Source organism: Pelodiscus sinensis, chromosome 2 (genome assembly GCF_049634645.1).
Source record: "Pelodiscus sinensis isolate JC-2024 chromosome 2, ASM4963464v1, whole genome shotgun sequence".
In the NCBI taxonomy this organism is placed as follows: domain Eukaryota; kingdom Metazoa; phylum Chordata; order Testudines; family Trionychidae; genus Pelodiscus; species Pelodiscus sinensis.
The window spans coordinates 222,606,162-222,632,450 of record NC_134712.1 but is presented as its reverse complement, the minus strand read 5'-3'; the positions used below and the strand labels follow the sequence as shown (position 1 = coordinate 222,632,450).

Genomic DNA, 26,289 nt, shown 5'->3' with positions numbered 1-26,289 from the left:
TGAAATACTTTGCAAAAGTTTCCAAATAGGGATTTTTACTATTTGTCATTTTTCCATTAAAATTTGTGTTCTGATATATAAAATGTGATTAATTCAGTGGCACCTTACATACTAAGCTTTATTTGGCCATAAGCTTTCATGGGCAAAGACTTCAAGTAAGTCTTTGCTCATGATTGCTTATCTCCAAATTCTTGTTTTTGCAGATACAGACTAACATGACTACCCCTCTGTAAGCTGTATCAGTAGCAAAGATTTTATTAATTAGTTATATGTTCTAGATTCAAAAGTCAAAATGGAATTATTTTATATGGATGTAATACAAAATTGAATTTCTTGTATAGCTACTGATGACAATTAGTGAATAAGAGGAGTTTCTCTAGTTTCCAGAGGAACGAAAGACAACAGACACTTTCTCTATCGTATGTCGAAGCATAAACATGACGTTCCAAGGTCATGCTTTTGGTCTTCGCAAGTACTGGTTGTCTCTGGTCTTGATTTTCAGAATTCATACTCACTTTGGCTTTTCCTCTTACTGGAAGTTTTTCTAAATTAAAACCCTATAAATATTTTCATGTCAATTAGATTAACAGTCAAAGCTAAAACATTTCTTTAGTATTTATTTATTTCCCTCCCACCCCTACTTATCTTTGAAAGTTTTTGCTGCTACAAGTGAACATAAGATAGAAAGCAATCAGTTTTTGTTTATAATCTTAAAAAACATAATTGAACAGTATTCACATATTGGCATTTATTTACTCTTTTTATTTTCCAAGCTACATTATTAAAGTTGCTGAATGAGAAAGGAGGCAAGTTGAATGCTTTCTCTTCTTAGAAAACTTTGATTGCTATGGAGATACACATGACTGACAGAGCTGGACTTCATGTGTGTTTAAGGACTGGATGCCATGGCAACAGTTATTGTTAAAGATAGATGATTTTACTTAATCGTGTACGACCCTAGATATATTTGCATAAATGCTACTCTAATGTTTATCCTTCACACAAGAGTTCCAGTAACATTCATAGAGTACATGTTAATGATAATTATAACCGTAATTCTTTCTGCATTAAGGGTGAACTGCTTAGCAAAAAAAAGAGAGACAAGAAGAAAAAAACAGGAAGCAGGAGTGCAGATGAAGTAAAACTTGGTCCTGCTGACAAAAATGAAAGGTGGGAACCCTTACTAGTGTATTTTCACATTTAAATGATTTTGTCAGAGCTCTACTTCAGCTGCTAGCTTAGTTGATCAAATGTTTTACATTCAGTCTATATTCTTGTATGTGGTGCATCCACAGTGAAAGACAATCTTTTAAATTTATGAGAACATAGCAAAACTGGCAATGTGTACTAGGATTGTGATTTATAAATATTCAGTGAGGCTTTGGTATGAGTTTGTAATATGAAATGTGGTTATGTGGAAGATCCACAGTAGTTGTAAAACAAAGAATGTATTAAGTGTAGTTTATTTGTAGTAGGATGCATTTGGCTTAAAACATTTTATAAGAAGTTTATTATAAGCTTTTCCACTGAAGATTGAAATTAGGTTAAAAGTGTAAACTAATAAATTCACTGTTACTAAGTCTTTAATGGATTGGTCTGTAAGTGCTGAAATTTTGAAGGTTTTTTAATCTGTGTCATTGTTTGATTCACATAGAAACATTAGTAAAGGATTCTGACACTGCTTAGTTAAGAAACAACATAGGAAGGTAGTGACATCAAGTGTACTCCAAAAGATACCACCATTTCTTCTATTGATTCATAGAAAGAAATAAAGGGTTTAAATAGTTCACACAGCAGGGGCATGAACTGGATCAATGCAGGATGGAGATCAGAGACTATTGTGCCTGTCTTCTATTCTGATGACATCAGTGAGTAATGCTTCAGTGAACTGCAAACGACATTAATTTTTATGTATTGGTTTATTTATGCTACCGTCTTCATATTTAGTTGTCAGGACATGTGAACACTTTGGTGATGGTAGTCTTTTTTAGCTGATGTGATCATGTAAGCCTTAGGAATTTATTTTGTGTAACTGAAGAAAAGCCCTTGTTAAAAGAAGATTAAAAATATAACAATAGAAGAACATTGTCTAAATCTAGTTTTGATTCTTTGATTATATGTTTAATGGCTTCAATATTCATGATGAATATTTTGCATTAATGTTTATGCACTTTCACAATGGATTGATAAGCATTTTGAATTTTACTTCTAATTTGAGGCTGTAGGAAAGTTTGCTGATTTTTGTAAACAGGTATATTGTGTATGAATAATGTATATTGTGCAAGAATGAAAATGTATTTTTAATATTTAAAATAATTTTACTTTATTGTAGATCATTGGAAAAACCACAGTGGCGTGATTTACTTCCATGCAAGCTGGGAATTTTGTTCTGTCTTACTATAAAAGCATTACCTCAGCTGTTGCAGGTAAAATACAATTTGCACACCACTTTTTATAGGATTGTTTTGATGGTTTCATTATGCTGTGAACAAACACACTGTTGCTTGTTCATATGATTTTTCTGTCTTCAGAAGCACAGATAAGTTATTATTTTAAGGATATTTAAATGCTCATCTAAATGTGAATATATATTTCTAAAGTGAATATTTTGTTTAATATACTGTATTGTTCGGATAGTAGTTCTCTCATTAATTTGCACTCATATTTATAAACAGGCAAGACATTAAGAACTAACTGTTCAAGAATAAGTAGAAAAGGAAGGTGAAAATTACATGTATTTTAGGAAAAAGAAGCAGTGTGTTGAAATAAGCTGTAAGTGATAATAGTTAATTATAGTTTAAGTGTGTATATAAAATATACAGTATTTGTTATATTATGTATTAATATCCTGTTCAAATTTATTAGGAAACAGAAATAAATTGATGATGGCTTTTTTTCTGCATGGAGTAATTTTAGTTTTACCCTTTTCATTGGCAACTGATATCCATCTTTCCCTCAAATTAATCTGTAATTTTGTTCTAATGACTGAGGATTTGTTAACCTTCTATTATCAGCTTTTGCATATAAATCAGATTTTAAGGTAGTACAGTTAGTACTTTGGAGCAGGGGAGAAATCAGGAAAAGCAAAAATTAATATTAGCATGGGAACTTAAATTTGGCCAGCCTGTCTGTAAACAGTATTTTCTTACACTTTTTAAAAAAAGTGTTCAACAATAGTCTTGTTTGTTTAAGGCATAGTGTAAGATACGCAAATATATAACATCATCTATATAGCAACTATAGAGATAAAATACCTTCTTACATAATATATTTTTACACTCTGTGAGGTTTTCTTTTGGTTATATATGCTTTAGTAAATACAAAAAAAGGTGGTTGCACTTTTTATTATTATTGTTAGCCTTATTAATTCTGTAGGATTGTTATAAATGAAGGAAAGAAAGCAGAATAGATTTTGGCTTACACCTCATCAATATAATTCTTAACTTAGGCACCATTGCTGGAACTGTTTCCATGCATAGAATATTGAGGTTTCATTTGCATGCAGTTACCTTTACAAGAGCAGCACATAAAACAATCAAGAAAGCAAAACAATGAATTGGTTTACCTTTTATTAGATATAAACTTACTAAGGAAGTTGCTGAGACAATAAAAATGGATCTCCAGGACTGCCATTTGTAGTGCCTTTTTTAGGGACAAATTCTCTTGAATGTTAGTCGTAGACATCTTAACTTCTGTAATTTCGTATTTTATACAAAAATAATGGTATAGTTTTGATTTTGAATTAAAATAGATTTTTGTTAATTGTCTTGTTTTAAAGAAAATAATGGCCATGCTTTATTAAGGTGACTTCTTGTTCACAATTGGACTTTGAAGTTAATAACTCATTTTGGTGAACAAGTTGAGGGAAGAATGAATTCACAGATTGCTGATGCTATTTGTTGACAATTTGCTGTATTAGTTTACAGGACAGTAGCACCACTTATCGTTTTTTATTATTTTCTTCACAAATATATAGATGATTTTTTTTCTGGTGGAAGCATTGAATTTGTAAAACATTGCAGAATGTAATAAAAATTATGGAGGCCTGAAAATTGGGGATTTACAACATTTTTGTGTCTATAGTTTTCTCTTGGTCTTGACATTGACACAGTTTGGTTTGTTTGGATTTTTTGTTTGATAAATAATTTACAATTTCTCCAATCCTTTTTCAAGTGCAATTCCAACACCTGTCAGACTGGACAGAGAGAGGAATATTTGTTTGAAAGGATGATATATTGTCATTAAATAATGTTAAAAAATCTTTTATATCTACTGAACATGCCCTAGTTACTTTTTTCAGTCATGTAACTTTACTGTCCAACAGACTATTCTTAAACTTGGCTAGTGATACTCTATAATTAATTAAAGCTCCATTTCTATTTGAATTAACTGTGTGTAGGTGAGAAAGCATTGCAAATGTTGCCCATTCCACTCACTATTTTCACTCTTAAGCCTTATTTACTACAGATAGCTAGCTGAACAGATTGTCCTCAAATTTAAAAAATGAATAAATTTTTTCTGATACCAGACAGCTTCATGCCCAAAAGAGGCTTTAAAGAAAGTTAAAGCAAGATAATAATTAAGCTTGCAAAATAGTTTCAAGCTAGTGTTTGCTTTAAAAAATATTTATTTTTGAGATGGGGCATGTCAACATTCTACTTGCCACAGTTCTATCCACTTAAATTATTCAGATTGCAAGGATGCTATGAATGTTTAATTTTAATTTATCCAACTGAGTGTCTTCCTCCCCTTTCCTCCTTAAAAAAATATCAAATTTGAGAAGGAGGCACTTAAAATAATTAAGGTGGGCCTTTGCTTGAGAGAGATGCTTTGTTTGCATGTCCTTGGAATGGTCTATGTCATTTTATTATACTCTGCTTTTTTGCATCATGGTGTTAAAAGAAAAATTAAAGCAAGATGTGTGAGAGAAATGTAGAACTTTCAAAACTGAATTATATAAGAGATATTTTATTTTTAATATTTGGGGAACATGATTTAAGAGGAGGAAGAGGAACAAGATGGATTTTCATAGTTTTGCCTATGAGGTTAGTAAATTTAGGGGAGGTGAAAGTAAAGAAAACTAAGTTTTAAAAAATAGTAATTGTAGGATGGGAGCTTGTTGAAAGACATGATGGTAACCAAGTTGATAGTCTAAGCCAAATCAGGGTGTTGCTTTTTTGTGAATATAGTTTGAAACACTTAAACATCAACTTGAATTATTCAGTGTAATTTGTACTATAATAAAATGTATGATTTGTATTTTACTATGAGAATACAATAAATGGTTTAGATATGAGACACATAAATAGGGTACATATTTGTTATTCGGGCCATTTTTGTTGATTATTTTAAATGAAGGAAGGAAGATTGTAGGTAGCTTTTTTTTTTTCTTAAAAATAAACAGACAAAACAATCCCCTTTCGCAATACAGCTTAGAGATTCAAAAGTCAAGCTTGTAAACAAAAGAATGAAACTGCTTACTAGTGTGTGAGTATCGTAGTCTAAATCAGAAGTGTAATTCAGAGAGACACTTGTGTTAATTACAAATTTTAATGATCTTTGTGTGGTACTAAAGCAGACATATCTGTGAATAGACTGATTTTTAACAAAAAGGTGACTGACGGTTTCTGTCTATAGATGAAGACATACAACTTAAAGAAACTCTTTTGCTGTTTCTTAAAGCTGCTCACTATCCACTCTTTATTCTCATTGTTGCTTTTAGATACCTGAAAAATAAAGGTGTTCTCTATTAAGCCAATTTTTTTAGAGCAAGTATTCTTGTCTTTTCTTCTATATTCCTTGAAGTGGAAGCTTAAAAATTAGTGTGTAAGTCTTCATTCTGTACTAACTTTGTCAGCATAGCACTAGGAAACATTTTTGTTAGTTAATTTGTCATGTTGCTGCTTGTCTTCCTATAATGAAGGAAGCATTTTTGTCTGGTTTCTCCAGAAATGGACTCTTGTAAAGAAAATGGAATTCTCCTATTATCTGCAGAATAATGATACAAGCTTCACTGAATATTTCCATTAATAGGTTGTTGGAAAGTCTAGTGATTCTCCAGTGGTGAGGAGTTCTTCAGTCTCCATATATATTTGCACTGAATGTAACCTATTGAGATTGTCAACAAGGTTTCTAATTATGATGGTGACTTTTGGAACTAATTTCAATTTAAATGATTTCTTTGCAGACAAAATAAAAATTACCACTAAATTAATCTATGTAGACAATGTATAATAGTGAGTTACTATCCTAGATTCAGTGTAACTAAGCAGTGAGCAAGATGTATTTAATTTCTTAGCAATACAGTGTTGAATTAAAAGAAAAATCCAGGAGAAAATTTTCACTGTATTTAAACAGTTTTTTTAAAGATAGTCCTGTTCTTTCCCCAACAGGTCAGAAGTATTTTGTTGATCACAAAAACCTATACTAAAAAGCATTTTGTCTTTGGCAAAAATTGTCATATTTCCTTTGTTTTGTGATCTAATCAAATGTTTTGTTGTGTATTTCCTACATTTCAGTTTAATATTTTACTTTAATATCAAATGTATTGCATCTATAATATTTAAATAACATAAAAACACATGGGCTTTAACAGAGGGAACTTGCAAGCATAAGTTTTTAACCTTTAGAAAACTATTTAATTCCTAGGAGGATGACAACTGGGACCTACCTAGTTTTCTAGAGTTTTAGGATCTCTAGTACTGGAACGCTGCACTTATTAAGAAAAGTTCCTAGCTTCTGCAAGATAGGGAAGGGCGAGATGTGTCACAGAATGGGTGAGCATTTATCCTTCCTGGAACCAGACAAAATAATTTTGTGGCCCTGGGTACTATGGGAATTAGGGACCTCCTCTTACTTAAAGTGCATCTGTCCATAGATACCCCACATCACATAGACATCCAAATACCCCTTCTGTCTCAGCAACCCTCCATCTGCCCCTAGTATGCCCCATACATATCCCAGGAGGCAGGGCATGCATTTGACTAACTGCAATCTGCAACGTGTTATCTTTACCAGTAGTCCCCAGTATCCCAGCTCTCAACCTATCTGACCCTTCAACATCACCAACTGTCCCTCACTCTGTAGCCCTCTAACAATTCTCATTCAGATCACAACCTACCAACAGCTTGCCCCAGCTTCTCGCCTCCTGACCTTCCTGGCCATTCATTGGTGCAGGTCTTCGCTCAGGTCTTGAACCAGCATCCCATAGCTCCTATCAATCCCAGCTCCGCAGATCTGCTGACTTCCTTTGCTTCCTATGCCTTTCATGAACTTCATGGCATCTGAGCTGCCCACTGTCAGGACAAATTTGAATGAGTGATGGTGTGAACAGTGACAGATTCTCAGTGCTGCCCTGGTTTTGTGTTTTTTGGTGTGTGTCCCCCCCGCAAGTGCGCTGAGTGCATACCAGTTAACCTGTGCCTGACTGGAACTAATTTCATCATTTTAGGGGAAATGGCAGTGGAAGGTTGCGTTGGAGCTCATAGGTCAAGGCAGAGATTAAGTGGCTCAGAAGGTGTCAGGCAAAGGAAGGTTTGGGGTAAAGCAGGGACTGTGGAAGGTAAGCAAGAATTATTTAGCTTGTTCTAAGTGGGTTACATCATCTGGTATGCACTAGAGGAAATAAGTGACTTCTAGTTTGGGAGGGAGCAGAAGGTAATCGGGAGTGGAATAAAAGTTACAGGAGGGAAGAGAATCACTAAAAGAATATACTTGTCTGCAGCTTACTGTAGTCTGAGGGTTAACACATCTATTTTTTTCTTATCATTTTTATGCAGTGTTTGTTGAAAGACAAACTGGTACATAGAGATATTTTTCTTAAGGCTTGTCTACACATAAAGTGCTGAAGCATTGCAGTTGCACTGCTGTAGCACTTTAGTGAAGTTGATACTTCACTGATAGGAGAGCTTCCCCCAGAGGTGTGGTAAATCCACCTCAAGTTAGAGGCAGTAGCATTGTTAAGGAGTGAGGCACCTCCTCTCTCCCCCTCCCCCCATTGATACAGCTCTGTCTCCTTGGGATTAGGTCAGTATAACTGCATTACTCATGAGTTGTGGATTTAAGTTTGTAGCATAAACCTAGCCTGAGCATGCTTTTTTGTTTTTGATCATGGATAGTATTTCATGTTCATTTAAATTTTTGACATTCCATTCATTACCTTGACAATGCGCTGATGTCAGGGTTACTTATGCAACGAAGAGCATTTTTGTCACATGGTAGTTGGCATTGTTAATTGTACAAGATTTGGCAAATCCTAGATTGTGTTTTCAGATAGCTCCAACTTGACCCTTTCTTCATATTCTCATATACAAAAAAATACCACAGGCTGCCCCTGACTTGCAACGCGATTGGTTCCTGGGATAGGACGTAAGTTGGGGGTTATCGGCCTGTTCTGCACTTAAAAAAATGGCTGTAAGTGCAGGGGGGAGAGGATTGCAACTTGGGCCATCATAAGGCAATGGTTTCCTGTACATACTTAGGATAGTTTCTATGATTGTTATAACTCTCATACAGACTACATATATTAACATTAAAAAACAACTACTAATGATCCAAAAACTATGGAGATGACCATATGGTACTATGTGTAAATATGAGAGAGAGAGAGAGAGAGAGACAGAGAGACAGAGAGAGATTGAGCGTCCGTCCGTCCGGTGGGACAACAGAGTGATGTCATCATATCACTGTCCATCCCACAATCCTTCCCTCCCTGATGCGTTGTGGCTGGGGGGAAGAGCATGGGACCTGTGCAGACTTTCCCATTTGCACAGGCAGGGGGGAAGGGCTGCCAGCCACGTGGCCTTTTCCCAATGTGACGGAAGAGGGGGGGAACCACCACCTGTGAGACCTTCGCCACTTGCAGGGTTGGGGTGGCTGGCCGGCTGGCTGGAGAGAGACAGCTGGGTCAGCTGCCTTGGACTGGCAGCTGGAGGGAAAGAGCCAGGCCAGCTGTGACCTCAGCCCGGTCACACCTGCCCCTGGTGGCCAGAGGGAGAGAGCTGGGCCAGCCTCGGCCCGTCCCAACCTGCTGCGGCCAGATGGAGAGAGTCAGGCCAGCCGCAGACTCGGCCAGGCCCAACCCCCAGCCGCTGGAGGGAGAGAGCTACGCCAGCCTTGGCCCAGCTCAACCCCTTGCGGCTGGAGGGAGAGAGCTGGTTAGCTTCAGCCTTGGCCTTTCCCAAGCCCCCGGTGACTGGAGGGAGAGAGCCAGGCCAACCGTAGCCTCAGTCCAGCCCAACCCCCCTGGTGGCTGGAAGGAGAGATCTGGGCTAGCTTCCGCCTCAACCCAGGCCAGCCCTATCCCCAGCCCCACCCCCTCCTGCGGCCAGAGGGAGAGAGCTAGGGCAGCTTCAGCCTCTGCCCAGCTCAATCCCCCTGCAGCTGGAAGGAGAGAGCCAGGCTAGCTATGGCCTCAGAGCAGCCTGGCCCTTCCAGCGGTTGGAGGGAGAGAGCCAGGCCAGCTGCAGCCTTGGCCTGGTCCAACCTCCTGGTGGTCAGAGGGAAAAAGCCATGCCAGACTTGGCCTAACCCAACCTCCTGGTGACTGGAGGGAGAGAGCTGGGCCAGCTCTGGCCTTGGCCTTTGCCTGGCCCAACTCCCCCTGGCTGTTTGCCAGAGGGAGAAAGCCAGGCCCCCTGCAGCTGGAGGGAAAGAGCCAGGCCAGCCTTGGCATGGCCCAGTCCCCTGGCGGCCAGAAAGAGAGATCTGGGCCAGCTGCAGCATCGGCACAGCCCAACCTGCTGGCTGCTTGCCAGAGGGAGAGAGCTCGGTTTGGTGCAGCCCAACACCCCGGCAGCTGGAGGGAGAGAGCTGGGCCACCTCAGACTGGCCCAGTCTGGCCCCACGCCCTGCAGCTGGAGAGAGGGGAGAGCCAGTACAGACCAGGGCTGCCACCCCTTTGTCTGGCCCTCCCTGACTACTGGGTGGAGATCCGAGGCTGCCTACCCCCAGAGAGAGGGGGACTGGTGAGCGTAGTGAGCAGGGGGCACTGTTCTTTAGTAATTACATATTTCCAGGTGGGTTGTTGATCTGTGTGAGTATGGGAGTGCTGGAGTTCCAGTATTTTCAGACCAGCTATCCTTAAACTTAAAGAAAGGACTGTGTCAACTAATACAGGGCCAGAGCAAGTGAGAGTCTGATTTTTTTTTTAAAACCATGGAATGTGCCAGAAATCACACCTGGTTCAGTGAGGCAACCCTCTCCCTTTTTCGCCCTTGTTTTGTTTGCTTGGCTCTGTCCTTCTTGTGAGGGGAAAGAGGAGAGTTCAATGAGGGCCATGTGAAGAGAAGCAGAACAGCAAAGTCTGGTCAAAGCAATTGATTGTAATCCTCAATTCTGTATATTAATTCCAGTATCAGAAAAACACCATGGTAAAGATGGTAGCTTTTCTTTATTTAAAAAAAAAAAAATCAAGTGAGGATTTATTTTGTTGCCCTTCACTTTCAAGAACTTTTATTCTACCTGGCACCATAACACTAATCTCATTTTGTAAAGCACATTTTGTTGATGTAATCTGTAAATTTACTGACTGCTCATGTAACGCTGACATGCGGAACGAAACCTGGGACCTCTGGAGCTTAGTGCATGAGCCTCAACAGCTTGAGTTAAAAGCCAGCTGGCTCTCAGCTAAGGCTGTAGAGTACTTTCATTCTTTTTTTCTGTAAGTGGTCTAAGTCAGTGTTCCCAACCTTTTTTATGCCAGGGACCAGCAAACTCATTCACAAACCTTTGGAGGACTGGCAACACTGTATTTGCATATTCATTATGCAAATACAGTGTTACCTAACTGACTAGATCCAACCCAGCCCTTGGTTCCCAGTGCCTAATACCCTTTGACCCCATCCCTATGCCCCATGCCCTTTGAGTCTTTAACCTCTGACCCTGATAGCCCATGCCAAAGAGCTCTTGCCCCGTGATCCCACCATGCCCTCACCCAACATTCCTTTGCCCTCCCCACACCATCACTGCCCAGAATAAGGCTGCCTCCCTAGGGAGCGTGGCTGTTACTGCCATGTGGAAAGGGGGAGCAGCTGCTGGCGACACGTGCGCGCTCCCTCCCCCTTCGTGTCCCCTCCCTCCCCAAGTCCATCTTGCGCCCCCATGGGTGGGAGTGTGGAGTGCTGGTCTCTGACCAGGTTGCCATTACTGAGTGGAGAGGAGCGAAGTGCCTCCTCTTGCTGCTGCCTCAGCTCCGCAGCCGGCACAAGTGGCTGCACGGGAAGAACGCGGAGCCCCGGCTGACTGCCATTACTGAGAAGGGAGGGAGGTGTTTCCTCATGCCGCTGCCACCTCAGCCTTAGTGCTGCTGTCTGCAAAAGTGGCTGAGCAGAAAGGGCAAGCAGCTATTGGCAGGGCGTGCACCCCTTTCTCCTTTACGCCCTCTACTTCCCCAAGAGTGGGGGAGGAGGTGAGAGGAAGGTGCCTCCTGCTCCATTTCCCCCTGCTATGCCTCAGCCACCATGAATCTCTGTGAACAGCCGGCTTGAGCTTCAGCAATCACCATGGCCCGGCAGCCAGTGGGTCACGGCCAGGCAGTGGTCCGTAGCTCAGCGGTTGGGAACTGCTGGTCTAAGTGCCATCCCATTGGACTGTACAGTATATGTGTGGGTTACACTGGGAACACTGTATATCATGTGGCAGAGCTATGAAAACCTTAACTTCATGTGTCCATGCTTGTGTGTGATAGCATGTGGACTATTATATTACATTTAACTGTCTTTGTCTTTAATATACTTGTTTGAAAGATCAACCAAATCAAATCAAGTATATAAGCTAAGTGTATACCTGTACAATTGTACATGTGTTTGTACATGAGTACAAATACACACAGCATTGCTGGGAGCCTACAGCTCATGACAGTAATACATTACACTTTCCTTAACTGTCTTGATATTCTTTTCAAATGCTTCTACTCAGTGGTACAAATAAATAAAAGTTCCTGCCAGTGTGCGAGCGGTGAGGGCACCAGCTGAGGTTCTGTGTGTGTCTTCCATGTAGGGTTGCCAGGTGTCTGGTTTTGAACCAGATAGTCCAGTATTTGAGTTTTCTGTTTGGGAAACAAATTGAGAAAATATAAATGAGGAAAATATAAATGTCCGGTATTTTCTAAATAAGATGTAATGTAGATTGTGATGTAATGTCAAGTCTGTCCGGTATTTTTGTTGAAACCATCTGGCAACCCTACTGCCATGTCTCAAGCCTGGGGACCCACATTACTTCAGGGGAGGGGCGGCTTGGAGGGCAGTACAGTAGCTAGAGGAGGTGCTGGCAGTTCTGCTATCCTTCCCTTGCTGGGTGGGGCAGTGGGGAAGGAGCAGAATTGCCAGCTCTACTCCCCGCAACCCTGTACACAGAGATAGAGCTCCGTGGAGAGGCTGGGGGCAGGGCTGGGAGTTCTGCTTCTTTTCCTGCTCCCCCCACCCCCAGTGGGGACAGGAGCAGAACTTCCAGCTCCACCTCCACCCCTCCACAGAACTGCTGCTTCTCTGTGTACATGGAGGGGTTCTGGCAATTCTGCTTCTTTCACTGTTGGGAGGGGTAGCAGGGAAAGGAGTAGAATATTGGCGGCGCTGCTGTAGTGCTCTGAGGGCTTTACACAGAGACACTGCAGCCAGTGAAGGGGATGAGATGGCCGGCAGGGAGTCTTTCCAATACTCCATACTGGCTAAAAATAACTTGCCGGGTTGTACCAGCCTACCCACCAACACTACTTCTACTTCACAAGCAGATTCCTTCAAACAGGAGGAAAACACTTGTTTTTATTAATAAATGTGCCCAAACTGTTCCCTTTAGGCAGAACATTTCCAAATTGCTTGTTTCTTTGGAAATGTGAGCTTTGATACAGATTCAGATGTCATGCTTGAACTGCTCTTTAATTCTTTGAGGACTTAACACGTACCAAATATGAAATGTAGATGTAGATATATTTTGAATTATTGGAATGCAAAATAAATTGGTTGGTCAAAGATGTGCTTAGAAGTGTGACTTATCCAAATTGGGGGAGTGTGCAAATTATATTTTTATATTTATATTTTCAAAATTTCATAGAATAATCCTCAGCAGTTTGGCCTGAAAATGATCATAATACAATAAAATCGAATCCCAAAATGTCTTGGAAAGCTAGGAGACTAAACATGAGGATTTATAATGAAATGACATTTCAACCATAACTAAAGAAATATGGCAATTAATTCACTGCAGGATTGGGCAGTAGCAAAAATATGTTGGTGAGTGGGAGAGCTCACATTCGAATGTAAGGATTTGGTATGATACCAGGGTTATAGAAAAAGTTACCGGTTTAAGTAAGTTACTTGGTATAACTAGCTTTCTTTTTAATTTTTTTTCCTAACAAGTTTCCCTGGTTCTTAATCTTTCTGTAAATCTACGCTTTTTCAGTTTTCATTTTGAATTTCACTGAATTTTTTTTGGGCCAACTATCTATATATTAGGGATTTTAAAATGCATTTAATTAATCCTGTAACTGCTGAAAAATTCAGACTTTGCACAGTTACATGTTTGGGGGCGGGGACAGCCGGCTCTCTGGGAGCCGGTATGCACGAGGAGTTTGCTTATAACCATGAAGGTTAACCGATGAGTCCAGCTCATCATTTAACTGTGTACCCAGTTACACTTTCAAATTTCTACTATGTGTATATGCAAATATAGATGTATATACCCAAATTCTGCTCTGAATTGCAACTTTTTAGCTCCCAACTTTTTAGCTCCCATAGCCAAATGTTAACATTTTGAAAGTAGAATTAAACCTATAAATATTTTAAATTAGTTATTTTTCTTATTGCTGTCTTTTTGCACAGATCTACACATGTTGTTTTTATAAGATGTGCTGCCATTGTGTTCTTTATTCATGTTAAGGCTGGTATTCTGATTGTACAATAATTAATTGTATTTAATGAAAAATATTCATACAGTACACTGTTTGGTATGTATTAACCTGAGCAGTGCTGCCCACTTTATAGAGATACATCAAATTTAGTATTGCTGTTGCTCTATCCGCTTCTGACTAGTTTTCTTTGTTTTTCTGCTATTGTGTCTCATTTTCATCTGAGCCACTGTTCCAATTGTTCCATGATTGACACACCAGAGAGATTGACAGTTACCCCCTAGTGCCTGCTGTCTAGGGGTCCCATAAGCAATAATGGATTTTGCACCAGAATTTAGCATCAAATATTGGTTTTCAATGTTAAATCAGAAATGCTGGATGAGTGTATCCTCTTAAAAATCATAGCTTTACACAAAAGGGTACTTGGGATATTTGTAATCTAAACTTTTATGTATTCAGTAGTTTCATGTTGGTGATTATTCTGGTTAAATCTATAAGTAACCACATAAATACATGGAAAACTTCTTGTGTGTAAGTGGGGATTTCAAATTTCAGTTTTAATTCAGTTCATAATTTTTCAGTGATTTGGTTTAGAAAATAGGAAGTACCTTTAACAGAGCTTGCACTGGAATTGTTATGATGTTCAGGATACCTGCTGTAAATGATAACCATCCTGTATCCCACGCATACAAACATGTACGGGCCCTTTCCTATCGTGATTTAATCACGTGCTTAAATTGTGCACTTCAGACCACGTTCTCTGGTATATTGTGTCCAAATAATGCAAAATAGATAGAAACTGTTCAGAAATGTCCAGTGGAGTATGTCTTCTGCACATGGTGATATCTCTTGTGGCATAAAACTGGTAGAGATGACATAGCCATAACTTGTTCCTGATTCCCCTCATTCCACAGCAACTCACATGCTTTAGGGTTCGATGGTCTCTAAACTGAATGCAGGTGAGAATCCAACTCTCTGAATAGTTCCATTGTCTTTGGTGGGTATTCTTCACAGTGCACACAGCACAAGTATAAGGGTTTTTTATTATTATTGGGGGGTTTAATCATGACCCAAGATTATACATTCGTCAGTGCAAGGACCACGTTTTCGTTATGTGTATGTACAGTGTGTAAGCTTGATTGATGGGTTGGGACCTTTAGGTGCTAACACAATGCATATATAATAATTGATTGCATAACATCTGCGTGGTGGACTTTTTTTTGTATAGCTGCCAACAGTGGTAATGTAGGATGCAAACAGAAAAAGACTACTTAACACAGTTTATAAATAATATTTCATTAAAATTGCTTCTATTTTTTATTAAGAAAAAAACCTGATTTATAAATTTAAAAAATATTGTAAAGGTGTTTCCTGGTACAGGAATAGTCAAAATGAAATAGAATGTTTATAAAAAGAAACTGAACAACTAATTGCTAGTGCATTAAAGGAAGAAATAATTACTTATTTTTGGCATTAATAGATTAAATAAGGTATAATTGTTATTTTAGGGAATAACTCAATTAAAATTAAGTTTAGTGTTACTAATCTTGATGTGATAGAATGTTGTGCATATCTAAAGTTAATAAACGTAGTTGCAAACACTTCTGTTTCAACACTTTATCTTAGTTCTTGTTACTGGTTGAATGCAGATTTACTTAGTGCATAAATAGGAATGCAACTTTAATTCGATTAACTGGCCATGATTGCAGGAAAACTTTCTCTCACTTATCTCAACTCTGAAATTGTAAAAGCTAAATTAGAGAGCTTTTTTCATTATGAATTAATTTAAGTCTGTTTGAAGATTATTATTTCTCACTTATATTTCTGTCCATAGTTGTCTTGATACAAATCTTAATCTTACAAGTGCTGTAAGTTTCTAATGTAAATCTGATAAACTGGTTTTTTAATCAGTAAGGCTAGCAAAAACCATAAAAAATGTTTGATGTTTATGCTTAACTGCTGATGTCTTTTTCACAATTTTAAAAGTATTATTAAAGAAGTGGATTTTTTTGGTCCTTTTGTTGAATTTTGTTATAAATGATTTTGCAGCAAGGCGTTTACTGCCATGCAATAGAAAAAAAGTCAGCTTTTATTATAAATTTTATTTTTAAATATCTGTTTGTGTGGTGATGAGCTTCTTGTTACTTGAACTTCTAGATGGTTGGGGTGAGCAAAATGAGTGCATGTTTTCTTAAACATCTGATTAGGGAAGCATTACCTTCTAATGTACAGGCCATTAAAGTCTCTTCTGAAGGTGTTTTTCCTTTTTCTTTTAAGTTTCATGTATATATTACATTTTAATCTAGACATTATTAAATATGGACTTAACACATACATTCTGGCTACGTCTACACTGGCCCCTTTTCCGGAAGGGGCATGTAAATTTCACCAGTCGTCGTAGGGAAATCCGCGGGGGATTTAAATATCCCCCGCGGCATTTAAATAAAAATGTCCGCCGCTTTTTTCCGGCTTTTAAAAAAGCCGGAAAAGAGCGTCTAGACTGGCCCCGATCCTCCGGAAAAAGTGCCCTACTTCAAAGTAGGAATAAGACCCCCCGGAAAAGGGCACTTTTTCCGGAGGATCGGGGCCAGTCTAGACGCTCTTTTCCGGCTTTTTTAAAAGCCGGAAAAAAGCGGCGGACATTTTTATTTAAATGCCGCGGGGGATATTTAAATCCCCCGCGGATTTCCCTACGACGACTGGTGAAATTTACATGCCCCTTCCGGAAAAGGGGCCAGTGTAGACGTAGCCTCAAAGTTCAAAGCAAGTCATTCCTATAACTTGAAAATTGCTGTCTTTTTAGTGGATTGAGTGAGTTTTCATTTGCTTTTTAAAGAATTAATTTAAAGTAGAATAATTTAAAACAGTGCCATTGTGACAAGGTTATTTATATCAAGGTTGCTAATGTCATTGCAACATTTTCTTAAAGGATGCCAGACAATCATATATAGAAAATAAAGAAAAAAACATGAAGGCGAGAGAAGATGCCCTGGCTAGAGCTGAACTTGAAACACTTCAGAGTGAGTTTTTATTACTGTCTTAATACACAATGAATGTAATTTATGATAACATACGTAACTGCAGAAGGTAAATAGGAAAATATGCTTTGATTGTTCTGAAATTTGTTTTGCAAGGTTTTTATGCAGTCTAGTGAAAGTGACTTCTGTGATATGACTTTTGAATGATTTCACTTAACCTGAGACAGGTTGTGTCCAGTAACGACTTTGGTGACATTGTTTTCAGAAACAGTCTCAGGTTGTATCTACCTATAATTGCAGGTATGTCTTATAGTGCTTATGTGCATATGGGGTAGATGTCTGTGTGCTATAAAATGCACCCATAGTTACGTGCACCTATAAAAACTTAGAGGCAGACTTCAGGTGCAGAGTTGTGACACTATTGACATTGGAACTTTAGGGTAGAAGATCCCTCTGTTCTTCATACACAAAAGTGAAAGCAAATAAGTAACTAGCATACATATTTTAATAGTGAGGCTTGGATGACTTTCCCTTTTCTAATTCCTTTTTTTCATCATAACTAAACTTTTAAAACTTGTTTGTAAAAGAAGCCAAAATGTATTTGTTTGAAATGAGTATAATGTTCCTCTATGCATTTTTTTTATTTTGGTGTGTGTACTTAAAGCTACTAAATATTGTGAGGCATAGAATATACATAAGGAAAACCCTTTAGAAATTAATAGTAAAGTCCCATTTTCCTATGGTCCCAGGGTTTTGTAAAATCAGCAGAGATGGCTTAGCATAATTTGGTACTATCTCCCCTAAGCCTCAAGTACAAAGATCATTCTGCTTTTCAGTTGATACAGACTGCCAGCTACAAAATTGGCTTTATATTTCATCTTGCAAATTGTGGGATAGCAGTGTGAAAACTGCAACAGTGTTTATCAGTCACTTCATGATATTAGAATGCATTGTCATTTTGTTTCATTTGAATGATGACCTACAACAAAGTTTTCCAAACTGTGCTCCAGGGATTACTGGGGCTCCATGTGCTGTGTCCAGGGGCTCCATGAGAAAATATTAATGACAGTTACATGATCCTGTAATTTTGTTACTAATTTTCTGATAGTTTTCTTGAAAAAAAAATGATAAGAAATAAAATAGAATTCCAAAACTTTGTATATTTATTTGAGTACTTATTGAATTTTTTAAAAATCATAATATTTTAAGGGCTCTGCCAAATTTTCAGGACTCCCTAGGCCTATAGGGTCTCTGTGGCTTAAGAAGTTAGGGAAACCCTGACCTAGAGCATATCAATTACAATCTTTTAATATTTTGTTTAAAAAGACTAGTTATGATGCTAGAAGTGCAAATCAAACATGAAAACATGAAAATTGTAGTGGTTTATGATCCTATGTTCATATTATTTTTTAAATGGCAGATTTTTTTCAGCATTTTTCTCCTCAGTACAGGAAGTGCAGGGAGAGGCAAAGATATTAATTATGACCCTAATTAGTAGAGTTTGTGGTGGAATTTGACAAAGCCTTAATTGGGCTACTGACACTGAGCAGTGCAGTTATTGGCTAACGATGTGTTGTCCATCATATATTTTAAAAATGATATTCAAAAGTGTTAAACATTTTACAATGTTCAAGACTGTGTGTTCTGAAGTCAAAATATGTAATAAGAAATCTCCAGCGATTGCATACAAAACAAAAATTCTTTTAAAGTTAAGTTCATTGTTTACTTCAGAATTAGCATATCAAGGTTGACAATCCCCAAATGTGCATTTCAATTGCCCCTTTCTTTCTTAATTTTAAAGACCATCAGTGGACTACTGAGTTCATAATAACATTTCCATCTATCTAATTGAGTAAATGCATCTCATGCAGATTAGTAATAGCTGTTTTACGCTGCCTGTTTTTCATGATCTAATTGCTAATTTGCCCTCATGTCTATCTGCTTTACTGTTGAAATTGTGTAATATTCTCTGGGGGATCGAACTAGAACCAGTGCAAAGGGGAATTCCCTATAACTTGCAAATAGGAGAGAATGCAGCATGGAGGTCTCATTAACGTGATGCATTGCTAGAGAAGATACAAAGTGTGAAAAGGTAATTTCTTGATAAGTAAATATTATCCTGCCAGGGAAATCTCTGTGTAGAATTTTAGCTTATTCTATTGACACCTGTGCATGATTCCTGTTAGCACTTCTCACTATACAGTAAACCTTTTATCACCTCACCTCATGTTTGTGTAAAATATAATTATTAAATCCTCCATAAAGTAGATATTTATAAAAATGTGGTTTATAGAAAGTTTTTCTATTTATTGCAATTATATGTAGCTATGTTTTTAGTGACAGAGCTGAAAATATTTATTATTTTAACATGTGAATTTTCTCATTTCTCTATTTAAATTCTTAGGATGCTGGGAAAACCATAACTTGTTACAAGGATACCAGAAAAGAGAGACAACCCAATTCTAAAGTGCAACTTTATTTGTAGAATTAAAAGTGATTTTTCATTGAACTAATAGTATACATGTTGGTAATCCCTGTGGTAAGGGATGTTCCTGTGACTATAGTTAGTTCCTTCTAAATTTTGGTGTTAAACAGGTGATTTATAATTCTTGTTCAGTGATCACCAGACTAAGTAGCCTTAGGCTTCCTAAGACTAGCCAGCTATCCATTTTCTCAGTTGGGAACTCAACTTACTTTAAGAGTTTAAGCAACTGCTAAGTCAAACTTTGGCAGTATATACTGGTTGGTTTCTCTCATGTTTTGGGGAGTGTACATTACAGAGTTTCTGAAATTCAGAATTGTAAAGGTCTGCTTTTGAGATGTTTTATGGGTCTTTTTTAAAGAGAGTTCAAGCACAAGTTGAAGGCCAACTGGATTTGAAGGTACTAAGCACCTCTGAAAATCAGGTTTGGGAGCTACATCTGCTGAAAGTGCCAAATGTTAAAACAAACGTATTTGTAAATAAGAAGAATTGGGGGGTGGGAAACCAGACACCAGGTTAAAAAGATACATTTTGTTCAACATATTTGAGGAAGGGGGAAGACAAAAGTGACCTTTGAGCTATCTTTTTGCCTCATCCATTCATGATGCCATCTCGCTATGCAAGGCAAGGGTATTGGATGGTATAATACTGACTTTACATCACTGGGAGAGACTCCCATCTATCCATTCTTCTTCGAGTAGTGTCCCAGTGGGTGCTCCACTGTTGGTGACCAATCATCCCCACAGCTGCAGATCAGAGCTTTTCAGAGCAGTTATCAGCTGGGCCACACGTACGCGAGAGGCACCTTGCACTGTTCGTGCTTCAGCGGCTCACGCACACGTGACATGTTCCCTTCCCTTCCTTTCCCCAGTTCCTTGCTTACCGCCCTTTGGTCACAGACGGAGCTCTTCTCTCACCTAAAGTGTCTTCTCCTCTGATTATGTTCTTCAAATTTAATAGTTTTATTAGTTCTAGTGTTGTTTTCTAACTACATACGTTTGTTGCTCTGTCAAAAAAAAAGGGGGGGAGTTCTTTGTTTGAAGGGTCGCAGGCAAACTGTCTCCTTCCTGACCCCCTGTTCCATCGTATGTTTAAAAAAAGAAAAAAAAAAAAAAGCAGAAACGAACAAACCAGAGCAACAAGCAAAGAAAGCATTAAGATGATGATAATACAAAGCAAAAGACTAACTGCCATATAAACAAACCGTGGTCTCACTAACAATACAATGCTGGGCTCTCCAGGGTTTAAGTAATGCAAGACCTGTGGGGGATCTGTCGAGGGGCAACCTACTCTGGGAGGCCCCTCAACTTTAGTCCTCCTTGCGGCTTACCTGCCGGGGTCCCTACACGTGTCCTTCCCTGAGGGACATAATACTGCCCCGCAGCCAAAGTCCGTACCCAGACCCTTATGGCAGGGTTAATACAGCCTGGCGGCCAGAGTCCATTCCTCAGTCCCCTCTTATTAGGTATAATATGACCCAGAGGCCGAAGTCCATCCACAGGCCCTTATAGCAAGGTTAATATGGCCTTGAGGTCTAGTTCACAAGCTTGTAGGCACCTCAAGCCACCTACAAGGTGGTAGAGGGACCTGGGCCCTCCTACTCCATAGCCCTGTAGACCGTGGCTGAGGCCGCTGCTACACTCAACGGGGAATCCTTCCCCAACACACTGAGCACTCTAGGGTGACTCCCCACCCTAGGCTACTTCCTACTGGGGTCTGGCGGATGTCTGCCCCGTGATTTCCCCATAATCCTCTGGCCTTGCAGGTAGTAGTTCCTGGCCTGGCTGCCGCTGGAAGCTCTAGTCACTCTTCTGCTCTAGAGTTATCCCAGCAACTCCTTCCCCATCAGCCCCAACTGAGTTGTCCCAGGGCTTTTTATAGTCTGGTTCCTCCAGGAGCATGCCCAGCAGAGCTGTGGGGGAGGGGCTCTTTCAACCAGTTGGGCAGAGCTTACTCCCTGCTCTTCACTGCAGGGTTGATATACCCCGTCACAGGATCCCATGCCTGTTTCTGAAAGACACTCTTCATGTATACGCTGCTTGGATGAAGCCCACAAAAGTGAGCACTGTCACAGTCTTACTGCGAGAGCCAGAAAGGACAGGGAGCTTCAGCTCCACTTGATTCTATGCAGCCCACAGAGGACCCAGAACCCTCCCAACCTCCCAGAGAGTCTAATAAGAAAAGGGCTTCTTCTCCACTGCAAAAGTGCCCAAGGAAGTGAACCTCCCCTGCGAGATCCCTCCCGCCTAACCCGTCTCCAAGGGTTAACAAGGGAGATAAACCCAGCACCTCTGATACAGTGGTATCGAGACCACCCACCGGCACCACCTCTATTGCTGCACATAACACCTCAGTGCCAATTGACTCATCATCAGCACTGGAGAGACCTCAAAGGCAATCCCTATCAGAGGCACTAGCATGTGACCCAGTGCTGATTAAGAGTTCGGCACAGACGCCTAAGCTCACGCATTGCAAACCATCAGTGCCGGCTCTCAGAGCCAATGCCTGACACAATGCTCTCCCCATTTGAAGTCTTGGCATGGAGGAGGGACAGAGAATGACAAGCTTCCCTCCCCCTGTCGAAGGAGCCACCTCAAGCACTTTTCTCTTCATATATGCCTCACCAAAACTAGTAAGCTCTCTCAGGCTGTCAGAATGCATGGGATTTGGTGAAGATGATAGAAGGAGTGTTTTCTCCTCACAGTACTCCTCTCCAACTGCATCTAAGCATTACTACTATCTCCGTGACAAACATCACTCCACGTTACTCGGACTGGCCATACCCTCCTCCATACTATCCACCCTTTGGGCCACTATGGGAACATTGGAGTTATTGGAGGTGCTGCTTCATGGCTCCATACACCCCAGCGAGGAGACCTCCACCATCCTCGCCCCGCCACACATTCCTAACCACGGTCAATTCGGAGGAGGAAGAGGGTCAGATCCTTGATGAGCAGACTGATGCACAAGCTCCCGTGTGCTCACCTAATGACAACTCATCATCACTACCCAATGAAGCAGTTATTCTAGATGATACATACCCCTCAGACAATTCCAAGAACTTTTTAAAAGGGTGGCTGACACCCAGGAGGTATAGCTACAGGAGCTTAAGGAAAAACAACACTGCCTCCTTAAACATATACAGCCCATCTCTCAAGGTAAAGTTGCGCTACCTCTCGATGAGGCTATTATGAAAGTTTCTGAAGAAATATGGCAGACTCCGGCTTCCATCCAACCTACCTGTAAAAGAGCAGATAAAAAGTACTTCGTACTTCCTAAAGATCTTGATTTCCTTTTCTCTCATCTGCAGCCCAACTTGCTAATAATGGACACTGCCAATAATCAATCCAGCATTTCTCAATTTAAATCCACATTTGTTGACAAAGAACTTAAAAAGTTGAACCTGTTTGGCAGGAAAGTATATTACTCTGCCACACTACAGCTTAGAATCACAAACTATTCAGTGCTCCTAGCGAATCACGACTTCGATAACTATTCTAAGCTAATTGAGTTAATGGAACACCTCCTGGACCCCAAGAGACCTATACTGAAGGCAGTCATACATGAAGGCCACACCATCACCTGCACAGCTCTTCAGTCCTCACTCACTGTGGCAGGCACGGCTGGTAGAGTGACAGCTATGGCAGTCATTGTGCGATGGTCTTTGTGGCTCCAGGCAGCAGGGGTGCCTAAGGAACTGCAGTCCGAGGTGGAGGACCTCCCCTTTGACAAGCAGAAGCTCTTTGAAGCTTAGATGGATGACGTCCTACATAGCAGCAAAGAGTCCGGAACTAATTTAAGGACACTAGGCATGTACACCCCACCATATCGCAGGAAGTGCTATACACCTTATAATAGAAACAAGAACAGCTATTTCAGCCATTCACAGCAGAGAAACCTTATGAGTTCAACCAAAACAGACAACACCTTCAGAGTCTTGCCCCTTGGGCTCCCAGGCTGCCAAGCAGCAGATTTGAGAATTTGGTTGAGGGTCTGTCTGACCTCCCCACTCATTCAGTGCCAACAAGTCAGTGCCATCTTTTCACCCACAGTCTATGTCCCTTCCTCCATCACTGGGACTCTATAACATCAGACCAGTGGGTGTTGCAGATCATTCGTACAGAATACACCATCCCCTTCATTTCACTATCCCTTAACCTTCCCCTATCCTTCTTCAGGGACCCCTCTCATGAGACTCCTCTCAGGCAAGAAAACGATTGTCTCCTCCATCTCAGAGCAATAGAGAGGGTCCCAGATGTGTTCGGGGAAGGGGTTTCTACTCCAAATACTTCCTCACCGAGAAACACATAGGGGGTTGGAGACCAATTCTGGATCTCTGCAACTTAAACAAGTTCCTGCGAAAACAAGAGTTCAGAATGGTCACATTGGGTTCTATTATCCCAGCACTGGACAAGGAGGACTGGTTCACAGCCTTCAACCTATAGGACTCATGTTTTCACGTGGCAATACATTCCTCCCACGGATGCTTCCTCAGATTCACTGTGGGCAAGGACCACTTCCAATACAAAGGTCCTCCTCTTTGAACTTTCTTTGGCCCCTGGGGTCTTTTCAAAGGTCCTGCCGGTGGTAGCTGCTTACCTCAGACAGCAAGGTGTGATCATCTATCCGTACCTAGACAACTGCCTGATAAAAGGGTGATCCAATGGGGACATCACCAATATGATCATCAGGACCAGACACCTTTTTCAGTGTCTAGGCCTACTTATAAATGATCACAAGTCCACCCCAGAGCCCATTCAAGACAGAATTTATTGGGGCCCATCTCAATTCCTTGTCAGCCTAAGCTTATCTTCCATGTCTCTGTTTCGATGTGCTGCAGGACTTGGTATCCATTCTTTTCCATGAGCACCTCTACTACCATACTTATCTGCCTCAGACTTATGGGCCACATGGCCTCCAGTACTTGCATTGTAGAGCAAGCACGACTCCACCTTCATGCCGTACAACATTGGCTAGCAACGTATATAAGCTGTCCAGCCATCCACTTTTCAAAGTAGTCTCTGTTCCCAAAAGCGTATTGCATTCTCTCAAATGGTAGACGTCATCTGACAGTCTCCTAGTTGGGGTTCCCTTCCATCAGCTCAATCCAGTGATGCAGTTCACCATGGAAACCTTCTGCTAGGCCGGGGGGCTCGCCTATATCATCACACCATCCAGGGCAGATGGCTCCCCCACGAAACAGTACTAAACATCAACCTCTTCGACCTCAGGGCTGTCAGGAATGCCTGCAGGCATTTTGCTATAATCATTCCCAACTCATTGATGTGTGTATTCACAGACAACATGACCACCATGTTTTATATTGACAGAAAGGGGGGTGCCTGGTCCCAGTCGCTTTGTGAAGAGGGAGTGCGTCTGTGGAACTGGTGCATTCACCACAAAGTCACCTTGAGGGCATCATACCTACCTGGCATGAACACCACCATAGTGGTTGATCTGAGTCACAATTTCTTTACGGACCATGAATGGGAGATATACCCAGTGGTCCTTGCCTCTGTCTTTCACAGGCGGGGCTACCCACCTATAGACCTCTTTGCAACTCGCCACAAAACCAAATGCCCCCACTTCTACTGTCAAGCAGGGCTAGGTGAGGGATCAGCAGGTGATGCCTTCCTAATTTCCTGGAGGGAACCTCTGCATTATGCCCTCTCACCAATTCCATTGTTCCTGAGAGTCCTTTTCAAAGTTCGGTCCAACTCGGCTCGACTCATCCTGATAGCACCTTCTTGGTTGAAATAGATTTGGTTTCCTTGTCTCCAGCCTGTCCATCAAACCACCAGTTCCTCTTCCTCACCACTATGACCTCTTTTTTCAAAATCGAGGCATGCTTCTGAACCCCCAGCCCTACACCCTGCACATTCATGCCTGGCTCCTCTCCGGTTCCATGACAATTAAACCCTCTGTTCAGAGCAGGTGAGGACTGTGCTTTTACACAGAAGACATCCGTCAACCAGAGCCACTTAACTGCCAAAATGGAGACAGTTCTACTTGTGGCACCAACAAAAGCACGTTGATCCCCAGACTTCACTGATACAAACAAAATGCAGGACAATGTAGCACTTTAAAGACTAACAAGATGGTTTATTAGATGATGAGCTTTCGTGGGCCAGACCCACTTCCTCAGATCAAATAGTGGAAGAAAGTAGTCACAAACAGTCCTTGATACAAACAGTCCTTGATTACATACTACACGTAAACCACGGGGGTCTGTCCATTTCCTTACTGAAGGTACATCTTGCTGCAATATCAGCCTTTCACATACGGGTTGATGGGTCATTGGTCTTTGCTCACCTTATTACCAGGAGATTCCTAAAAGGGTTCACAAATTTGTACTCCCCACAGAGAGTACCTGCCCCCTCGTGGAGCATGGTATTGGACTGCCTCATGAGACCTCCTTTCGAATCTATGGCTACCTGTACTTTTCTATTCCTATCAATGAAGGCGGTGTTCCTAATTGCCATCACCTCTGCAAGAAGAGTTAGCAAGATAGCGGCACTGATGGTGGGACCACTTTACACCATCTTCACAAAGGACAAAGTAACCCTGCGCCCACAACCCTCCTTCCTGCCCAAAGTCTGCTCCTCCTTCCACATCAGTGAACCGATAGTGTTATGCACATTTTTTCCTAAACCCCATATATCTAGAGATGCTGTGCTACATACTCTTGACATTAGGTGCTCATTGGCCTTTTACATTGACAGAATCCGAGCCTTCTGTAAAACTATACACCTCTTTGTGTCTATTGCAGAACACTCGCGAGGCACACCAATCTCAACTCAGTGTATTTCTAGATGGAGATCATCTTGCATAGTCCAGTGTCACTCTACCCACAATAGGCCTTTACCAGCCCCACCAAGAGCACACTCTACTCATGCTACGGTGACATCAATGGCTTTTCTAAAGAACGTGTGTAGGGTAAACTGAGGCAGTCCATGATATCTTGCTGAGAACTGACAACTCAAATCCGA

At 40.6% G+C, this 26,289-nt stretch overlaps 1 protein-coding gene across 2 annotated transcripts in view; it reads left to right on the top strand.

Moving 5' to 3' along the window:
* Nucleotides 1–26,289, top strand: part of DNAJC1 (DnaJ heat shock protein family (Hsp40) member C1) — a 255,175-nt gene that overhangs the window by 94,580 nt on the left and 134,306 nt on the right. For both annotated transcript variants that reach the window (XM_075922502.1, XM_075922503.1), the window contains exons 5-7: nucleotides 1,073–1,170; nucleotides 2,333–2,426; nucleotides 16,770–16,860. In XM_075922502.1, the coding sequence (XP_075778617.1) occupies nucleotides 1,073–1,170; nucleotides 2,333–2,426; nucleotides 16,770–16,860 (283 nt within the window). The remainder of the gene's footprint in view (nucleotides 1–1,072; nucleotides 1,171–2,332; nucleotides 2,427–16,769; nucleotides 16,861–26,289) is intronic.